Genomic DNA, 10305 nt, shown 5'->3' with positions numbered 1-10305 from the left:
CTTGGGGCAGCACATTTCAAGGGCCGGCCTTTTTCTTTCTTTTCTTTTTTTTGCTTCAGTGGCTTGGTGCTTGGGGCGGCAAAAAAGTTAGAGCCAGCCCTGAATGCAGCATTTTAAGTGTAGATCTTCCCTTAGTTTCCCAGGCAGCTGAAGGTGTGAATACTCGAAATAGATGGGTTACTACTGCTTCTCTGCCCTTTTCACCGGGAAGCGCACGCATGGCTGAATTGCTTGAGATTGTGAGATGTCCTGAGTGTGTATTCAGGGTGAGGTGGCTCTCTAGGTTCAGAGAATAACCAGGGATCAAAGCCCAGAGACGGTACCGTAGAAATGATCCATTTTATTCTGAAGAGAACTATTTACAAAAGAAGCTGTGGAGCATTGTTTTTACTAAAAATATGCCTTTATAGATGTATATAATACGTATCTTATAAAACCCATACACTTATTTACATTACTGCTACGTACAAAAATTACAGCACTGTGGTATGTACATATCTATAGATACATTCTTTCTGTTTGTCCCTGCTGTGTGCTTTTTCACTTTCAGTCTATGGGGACTGTCACTTCACTGTCTTACCCAGGCACGTCCCTTGTACCTCTAAGCTTTTGGTTAAAACAATCTTGCTTTGCAGTGAAGTGGGAATGGTAAAGAGGGTTTGCTGGATGTCCAGAATCCACCATCAATCCTAGATAGGGTAAGGCCTAAACACATCACCTGACGTCCTTGTGCGTGTACTGTTGCCAGTAAGCCCACTTTATTGCTGCTCTGCACAAGTTGTGCCATAGACTTCACTCCTCAGTTTCTTTTCTTAAATGGATCTCATTTTCTTGTTGAATGGTACCTTGCTGATCTACGTGTGTGTTAAGATAGTAAAGTGCGAGTGACTTGACTTGCATCTACATTTATTTGTATTTGTTTTCTGTACTATGCTCGAGTCTCATATATAACAGTAGGCCCCAGCTGTAGACTTTGTTAAAGGGAGCTTCCCCCTAGGTAGCAAAAAAAAAGTGTTCCTTGTTTTCCCACAGAGGCAGCGAGATTGCTTTGTAATTGTCGTGCAGTTGTGTGAAATGTGCAGCCTCCATCCTTTAACTGTGCAACTGTTGTATAAGGTGCATGTCTCATCCCTGCCATACTGCCTGCAACTGTCCCTTAAGTACTGACGGGTGAAAATATTTTGTGGTGTTGTTTACTGCTGCAGATCCAATTCCTGGGCAGTGGTATAATCCCTGTATGCTGATGCTTGCCTGGGATACGGAATCTACTTTGCTGGGCTTCCTCGAGTTAGTGTTCTCCCTCCCAGTGACCTTTTTCAATAGGTTTGTAAGTGTCAGCTGCCCTGGGGGGAGGGGGCGCTGGCATGTTCACCCCTCAGAGGCAGTGAAAGGAGCCTGGACTTAATCCATCATCAGCTGTGCTGTCTTTGATGGTGAGTGCTCAAGGACAGTTTAAGGCAGTGGTGGGCAACCTGCGGCCTGTAGGCCGCATGCAGCCTGTCCGGGTAATCCGCTGGCAGGCTGTGAGACTGTTTACACTGACTGCCCGCAGCTCCCAGTGGCCGCGGTTCACCGTTCCTGGCCAATGGGAGCTATGGGAAACAGCACAGGCCGCAGGGATGTGCTGGCTGCCGCTTCCCACAGCTCCCATTGGCCCAGAACAGCGAACCGCTGCCACTAGGAGGTGCGGACAGCTGTGCCTGCAGACGGTCAGTGTAAACAAATGGTCTCGTGGCCCCCCCCAGGGGATTACCCTGACGGGCCACCCACGGGCTGCAGGCTGCCCACCACTGGTTTAAGGGACGATGAAACATTTAGGACACTTAAAGCAGAGCATTAATTACGTGACACTTTGGGAACATCTTGCTGAGACATTGCACTGATGCATAAAACAGTATCTGTCTGGTGTTAAGGTAGGTTTGTTGCAGTTGAGCAACAGCAGCTCAGCACAAGGAGAATTTCCTCTGACCCGGTCCCTGGTTCATCAGCTCTGTCCTCCCCGTGTTCTGGGCTGAATAGCTCCCATGCCCACCCCTCAGCTCGAAATATGCTTGCTTTCCTTTCCCAACCTCTCTCAACCTTCCTACTGGAAAAAAAATATTGCAAAGAGATTAAGGACTAGCTTCTTCCTTAAACGAAGAGCCATGCTGTGAATTTCGATCACTAGCCTAAGTAACTGTGACCCACATCCACTCTCCCCTCCCAGCGAACGTGCAACAAAAGGCACCTTTCTTATCACTGCATCTTCATTGCATAACTTAAGCCCCTTTCCTTAGGATGGTGCATATACGCTCCCTCATGGCTATAGACTTCCCCTCCTCACCCACTCACATGTTGGGTACGCAGCTTGGAGAGGACTGTAGGAGACCGGCAATTGGGAAATGAAAAGGTGACAGCAGCATAAAACCCTTCTGGAACAGGCTGTTGCCAGCGTCAGCTTTCTCTAACGGGGAAATGCTTATTTCATTGGTGGGAAAGTAGTTTTAAAGGAAGAGCTCTAAGTGGTAGTTATATGGCCTGCAGAAGGTACCAACCCTACTACTAATCTCCTACATGCTGCAGGACTTCTAGCACCAAAGTGTGTGCGTATATGTAGAGTAGCAGCATGACCATACTCCTCACAGCAGGCTGATCAAAGCCTTCTCACTACAAGGGGGGGGGGTCTACAGCTACACTGAGCATAAGGGGATCCAAACTTCTACCATCAAGGCCTGAGTAGCAGAAAGCATATACACAGGAGCTATGGTTGGCCCTGAAGATCAGCCCTATAACTAAAGCTACTGCAGCAATGCTGAGCAGTGGAAGAGCTACACCTAGGACCTGATTTTCAGATACACAACAACCCATTCCTATTCAAATCCATCAGTTTTAGGTGCTCAGGACTTTGAGATGGCAGGTCATTGGAGCCCAGTCCTTATTCCCATTGAAGTGACTCAGATTTTTGGCTATTGATTTCACTAGGAAGATGCACAAGGCCTTTGGCCCAAAGGCTGAGCTACACTGAACTTCCCCAGCCAGCCTTAAGGCTAAGGGAAGAGTTGGGACCTGAGGAGTACTGAACATTCACAACTCCCATTCACTGCACGTTGAGTTGTAGGTGCTCAGCCTCCCCGATGATCAAATCCTCAATACGTGGGGGGGAGGGGGGTGGTGTCTGGAACTGACCAACAGGGAGCTAGATTCACCTCTTAGCATTAGCAGATTTACAACTGCACTGAGCTGGAAGGGATCTGGATTCCTGATGCAGTATGAGTAGCTATGGAGAGCACCAGGGGGAATAAAGACTTCCAGTCATATGCAGAGGACAATAAGGACTTCCCCCATAGAGTAAGCTACAGCCATGTAAACATGTTACGTTCCCAGGACCAATGCAACTACAGCCTGTGTAATCTGCAGGACAGCCCAGCTGCCAGGACTGGAGGTTGTATGAAGGCCACTCCTTTCCCCTACTCTTACTGTGACGCCAGTAGTCAGTCCCCTGTATTGCCTTGTCCTGGGGTTGCTTATTTCCTTCTCCAGCATGAGAGAATGAGTTTAAGACAATTGGATTATTCTTCACAGCAGAAACTGAGGGGCCTGTGTCAAAGCGCCTAAAACGTACCCTGAAGTTTATCACTTTGCTTAAGGAATAAGAAAAGTTGCTCTCAGTTGGTATCACATTGTCAAACTGCAAATCTCCAATTCATGTAAACATTTTGTTCAGACCAGGTGGATTGTAAATAGTGCAGTCTCAAGGGTTAATTCCTTCACCCTTTGTGTTTTTCCTTTTGGATCAGATTCAGGTCCATTAGGAAGCTGGGCAGTTGCCCCCAGCTCTAAGCAGGAATAATTGGAAATATTTCTCCTTTCAAATTAATTTTTCTTGAAAAAGGAAAAGAGACGGTTCCTTTCTGCCCCAATGGGCTCATCCCCCTGCTGCTCCGGCCTGAACACGGGGGAGGGTCTTGCACACCGCTTTGCTCTGTAGCCATTGGAGAAGGAATAAGCAGGCTGGCTCCATTCCTTCAGATGTTTGTCCATCAGCTGCTGGTCAATGACCCTGTGCATGTCGTCCTGTAATAGAAGGGAAAAGGGATGCTCAGTCAGAAGCACAGCCAGGGTGTCAGCAGAATTTACTCATGGACAGGGCTAAAATGGGATTATAGAATGGCCATGATGAAAGGAGGAAGGGTGGAGGGTACAAGGACCTCATTTAACCACACAGCATGAGCCTTCATCAGCATCGCTGGCTGCTCCTCAAGCACCAGACCATAAAGAGACAAGAAGTTTACCTTTTGCCCCACCATTGTTAAAATGGAAATCAGGTCATTCACAGTTTAATGTAGTTTAAGGGGTGGCTGTTTTCCAGGGTTTTGCTGATGCCCGTGAAATGGCGCATCACTTCCGGTACCCTTCTCCAAGGTCTCTGGCTTGTCTTTTCAGAGCTGGCTGGCTGCCATCTCCCCTCTCTCTGTCCAGAAAGCCGCACAGATGAGGCATGTGACTGAAGCAGAGTCCAGGAAGGGACAGGACTGTAGTACTGAACCTAGAGTAGCTCTGTACTGAAGAGTAGGCAGGCCAGGTGACAGAGAGAAGGTGAGGGTGACCACATACATGAGAACCTCTTCAAGAGGGAACTAAGGAGGTAAGGCTTCTTTTGATAATCAAAGAGAAACTACTGTCATGGGGTGTGCTACGGATGAGTTATGTGGCATTAGTACAATTTACTGAGGAGTATTATGGTGACTTTGTTTCCGATCAGTTTTCAAACAACATGGCACAGACCATCGGCAGTTGCCTGATCAGCAGGAGGTTATAATTCGCCACTGGGTCATCCAACACTTTTAAAGTATAAGAAACCTTCCTTCCCCTAAGTAACTTTCACAGCATTGTAACCAACAGGATTGCCATTTGCAAAAGGATTCTAGTCAACAGCCAACTCTAACATCATCCAGCAAGACATGACTTGACAACAGGGAAATCGAAGTTTAATAACCCCAAACCCAGTTCTGCTCCATTTGGCCCTAATGTCGTACGCAAGCAGGAGACCATCTTGTACATGTTTCGCAAGAAAACAGGATCAGAATTACCATCTTGTGTGAAATTTCAAGTATGTCAAATCAGCCCAAATTGACGAGGCTCCTTGCCTCTCAAGGAGGTTGCTCACCCTTGCAATGTCCATGGGGGTCAATAGAACTTGAGGCTCTGACTAGTTAAACACAGCAATACAAATACACAGCACTTCCGATGTTCAAAGAGCTGTGCAAACACCAGTTCCTCACATAGACACCTCGCTGGAAGCAGGTACAGTCAGAATCCCCAGTTCACGGATGGGGAAATGGAGGCTGCGTGGTGATGTAATCTGCCATTCTCAGAGCAAGTATTCTGTTCGTACCTGTCTCCTACTGCACCTCAGCTGACTCAGCCCCACATCCTTCAGAAGGTATTTGTTAGTCTGTTCTCAATTCAAAACAAAACACAAACAGCTACCCATCACTCATGGGAATGACATTCTGAAAAGCCAGGACAGTCAGGGTTGAGCTTTCACATCTGTCTTCTGTGCAGCCTGCTGTGGCCAGGCATTGCCAAGGTCGAGGCCTCTGCGTTCTGATAGCTGCTCTCTCACTCCAGCCGGCTGTCTGACAGTCTCTGCCAGCAACAGGCAGCATTAGGCACCCTCACGCTAAAAGTCCTATTTTTGCGACACCTGAATTCAGGCTCTGCTGGGCTAATCCCGGAATGAGGAAATAGCCACCTGGCTGTGGCGGCTGATGAACTCCTCACGGCTGTCAAAACCTACTGTTTAGAGGAAACCCACTGAGTGGTGGGGTCTGATTATGCAGAATGACTTTCTAGCCAGATGGCTACATAGTTGAACAAAGATTCGGCACTAATCAGACTCAGGGTTGCGTGAGTCCAGAAGATGACAATTTCCAACCCACACACATTCTATGCAGCATAACACTCTAATGGAGCTTGGTTGCTATGGACGACCATCAAATGCCAGTGGACACAGATGGCACATGCTCCATCACCCACCATCACAGCACGTTCAAGGGCCAGCTCTGATTTGGGATGTTCAGGCAGTTCAGGGCTCCAGAGATGTGGAACGCCGTCAGTGATGCAGTGAAGGCTCTGGGCTCCTGGGAATCATGTAAACAGCCTGCAGACACTTATGGCACCGTTCACTTTTACAGTGTCTTAAAATAAGCCCATTATTTACAGGGTAATAGGAGGTGATGTCTCACTTTACAAGGTGATCTGGTTAGTCACCAGGAGTGGGGAAATTGAATAATTTATCCTGAAGAGATTAGCTTGTTTTCAGGAGGGAAAATGCCTGCCTTTCTAACCATTCTAGTACACGTAATATAGCAATGTGCATTTTAGATTCCTTCTGACCCCAAAATATTTCCCCCTCCACCCCTTCCTAACTCTGTTTTCAGGCCCATTTTAGAAATTTAAATTAACCTAGGATTGTCGTACTGGAACACGCTGCAGTTCCAGTTTGTCCACTAGGTTGCCTCTGCCCTACGTATCTGATGGTTTAGAGGCAGATGGTCAACTTCCAACAAACACATATAACAACACACCTGGTCATCAGTAATGCTTGATCCTGGTGTGTGGGAGAAGGGGGAGAATCGCCCCTTGTGGCCTATTCACCTGATATCTGGAGGTGGATGGAATGACATCCCTTGTGATGTACTTGCCCAAAGCCCAGCCCGAAGAGTGACAGGGCTGTTAGGTGGCCTGAAGCAAGGACAGATGGAAGAGTTCATAGTTTTTTAAATCAGGTCTGAAAAAAAGGGGGCAGGGATGGAAGAAAGTGAAGGGGGAAGGGGTCAAGCTGAACTTCATTATTCACTCCAGCAGCTTAACATCCTTTGGGCTTATACACCCAGCATTTCAAAGGGCATCTTCCCCCATGCAGATGAGGAAGGCACTTAGCCATCTCACTGGCAGATCTGTGTCCTCATTTAACTGTGGCAGACCATTATATATAATGCAGAGCAAAGGATAAAAATAGGGAGGCTGGATAGAGAGCCCTTTAAAAGCCTGTCCCAGGAGACATTACGTCTTGAGGGAGCTGACTAGACAACGAGAGGAAGGTCAGAGGTTAGCAGTTCAGTGACTTGCCCTGGCTCACACAGAGAGGCCATGTCTGAGCTGGCATTAATCTGTGGCTCCTAGTAGTTTGCAGCAAGGGATACACAGGGATGGAGGGAGTGGAGAAACTGGGTGAAGGGAGCAGTGATGTATCAGTTTCATTCAGTAAACCAAAGTATAAAGGGCTAATTTGACAGTGCTTGTGTATTCTGATTAGCTGAGGTGGAGCCTCCATTTTTAGAGTACATTGTTACAAAGAACACGTACGGTTTTGGGCGGATGTCTATGGAATAGAACACTGCGCCAGGACAATATCAGCCCACTGCTAGAGACAAGCCTCGGGGAAAGCACAAGCATTTATCAACGCTAACCATCAAACCTAGTTAGACACGCTATGATCCAAACAATCTATTCCACTGACTAGCTCTCATATACACAGCATTAATGGCGTTTGCCTAGTGCAGTCGTGACAGTTGTTCACCACAGCATTGCTGGACAGCTGCATTTGGTTGTCTTAGAGCGCAAGAGGCTGATTCATTGCTGCCTTTCACCTGGTGGAGTCACTTACACCTGCGCAAAGTGGCTGTAACATGCTACTATAGCAGAATTCTGCTCTCCCTCCTGCCAGTGGTAACATTTCAGAGCCAGCTTGCAAGGGAGTAAAAGACTTCACATGGTGGCAGGCACCAGAGAATCAGGCCCCAGGTTTCTTTCAGCTCAGGTGTTGTGGGCTTCTCCTACTCTACTGGGGTTTCATGCAGGTTTCCAACTGCCAGGCATGTCTTATTTAATAGTGAAAGTTAAAGGGAAGCTGTTGCATCTCTATTTGAATAAGCAACACAAAAACCCCTTTCATCATCTAAATTTTTCCCCGTTTGCTTTTGGGGGCACCACTGCTGCTCCTTATTCAGATAATGGTAGGCACAGGTAAAATTCAGTGAAAATTTCTAGTGACCCATAGTGTAAGAAATGGCACTTATTCTCACCAGTCTGATATTTTCCCATGATATGTGTTCAGTGGCAGATCCTGGGTTCTCCTGTGCAGCGATGTATGAATAAAAGACCAACTGGAATGTTTAATTCTACTAAGATCTGCCGTTTCCATACCCAAGCTGAGATGAGAATGGTTTATCTTGGTTGCATGTATGTATCTGTATAAATGTACATACTGTAAATAAGCTCTCCCCAGCTCTAGGAAGCTACGATACAGGGCTATTTTTGTCAAGGGCCGTTGGTTAAAATAGAGACTAAGAGAGCAAAACTATAGTACTTTGGACACCTCACCAGCATCAAGATACAATTATGAATTAAACACAGCTAGAGTAGTGGGAGCGTTAATTTAATTTTCTAAAAATACTTGGGGTCTTGGGAAAAAAATCCAACACCACCCCCAAAATACTTAAACTTCATTTATATTAGATGGTTATCAGACATGAATGACTCTTTTTTTAAAAAAATCTACCTCTAATCTTCTTTTCTGGTTCAGTAAATCAGGAGGCTTGGCAAAAACTTACTGCAATATAGTAATATATATATTTTTTACATGTGGAGTTCCATTTCTGATCTAACCTTCTGTAGTGGGCCACATTCTGTTCCCACTAAAGTCAATGGGAGCAGGATTGGTCCCACTATATTTCTGCTGTTTGACATTATATGCTATGAAATATAAAACAGCAAATGCCTGTTTATAAAACTACAATTTAGCAAAGCACTACACGTGGTAACTAAGAGTGGTTGAAACATCAATCCAAGTTCCAGTAGTAACAAGGGATGTCCATATAGCCTTATCTGCAGCCTTTGGGATCTGTTGTACTGTCAGTCAAAAGATAAGACTACAAATTAAAGAAAACAACCCCAATTTTTATTTCAATTACTCTTCTAGGCGTGTGAATGACACTGAACGAATTTTTAGCTATTAGCAGCAAGAATGTCTAGTATGGGCATACCAGGCCCAAATCCCACTGCCTTCCACCTTTTGTAGTCACATGCATGCAGACTGGGTACAAAACACTACCCAATCAGAAATCGCCACTCACAGTGGGGGGTGGAGCTTAATACTCACTTTGCACAAATTTAAATGACTGCACAATGGGAGAATGGGCTCATGGTCCTTACCAGAGGCAGGGACACCTTGAATAGTCCAGTTTTTCCATGTAGCTTTTGAAAGACTTCTATCCCCTAGTGTGGGGAGTTCAAGTTCACTTGACATAGGGCATGTCTTCAGCTTTAACGTGGCTGTGTAGTCACAGCACAGCGCTGGGAGAGAGCTCTCCCAGTGCTATAAAAAAAACCGCCTCCACGAGGGACGTAGCTCCCAGTGCTGTGGCACTGTCTACCCTGGCGCTTTACAATGCGGAAACTTGCTGCGCTCAGAGTGGTGTTTTTTCACACCCCAGAGTGAGAAAGTTGCAGCGCTGTAAAGTGCCAGTGTAGACAAGCCCTTAGTCTTTGTGAGTTTGGGTCTGTACCTAGGGGGTTTCTCAGTTCTCGGTGAAAAGCAGTAATTTTTTGTCTCCCAGGTCAGTAGCTGTTATCATCTAGAGCCCGTTTGGTGGTCTGTGTAAAATAAGTCTCAGTCCAGGCCTTACTGGGTAGATACTCCAGCTCTAAACCAACCATCACCTTGGCCATTTTAGAGATGACAAGGACTGAATGGATCATGGAGACTGAACTCCCTTCAACTCTAGAGAGGATCCCTCCAGGGCAGGACTGGGGTGCATTGGCCAGGCAATGTCCAGGAGTTTGCTCTATCCAAGCCTGTGCTACCCGCTCTGTGAATAGCCAGAAGGTTTCAGTTACAAGAGCTATCAATCCAGCATCCTCCACTACTAAAAACAGAGGTAAGTTAGCTACTGTGCATCCCATCAAGGCAATTCCCTGGTAACATCCATGGAATAGGATTTTTTTTTAAACTAATTAAGTGTGGGATTTTTTTAATGTATCTTCTAAATTTTGTGCATGCAATTGGATGAGTGTGATGTGTGTTCTCAGCCTAGAGGGAGAGAAAAGCAGTTTCCCTCATTCTCAGGCTTGGTCTACATTTAAAACTTACATTGGCAGAGCTGTGTCAGTCAGGGGCATGAATGCTGACTAAACTCCCAGTGTAGCCACAGCTATGCCAACAGAAGAGTACTTCTGTGAGCACACATAATGTTGTTTGGAGAGGTAATGTTCTTACACTGGCAGAAAAACGCCTGTTGGTGTAGGTTGTGTCTATACTAA

The 10305-nt window shown here is 46.2% G+C and overlaps 1 protein-coding gene across 3 annotated transcripts in view; it reads right to left on the bottom strand.

The window, feature by feature from the left end:
* Positions 1-316: 316 nt before the first annotated feature.
* The window catches only part of BICDL1 (BICD family like cargo adaptor 1), a 67965-nt gene continuing 57976 nt past the window's right edge, over positions 317-10305 (bottom strand). For 2 of the 3 annotated variants that reach the window (XM_043529378.1, XM_037878657.2), the window contains one exon: positions 317-4053. In XM_043529378.1, the coding sequence (XP_043385313.1) occupies positions 3853-4053 (201 nt within the window). In that variant the 3' untranslated portion in view covers positions 317-3852. The remainder of the gene's footprint in view (positions 4054-10305) is intronic. The other variant, XR_006285995.1, reaches the window with a different exon arrangement.

This window comes from Chelonia mydas, chromosome 15 (assembly GCF_015237465.2).
Source record: "Chelonia mydas isolate rCheMyd1 chromosome 15, rCheMyd1.pri.v2, whole genome shotgun sequence".
In the NCBI taxonomy this organism is placed as follows: domain Eukaryota; kingdom Metazoa; phylum Chordata; order Testudines; family Cheloniidae; genus Chelonia; species Chelonia mydas.
This window is presented reverse-complemented; position numbering and strand designations above follow the sequence as displayed.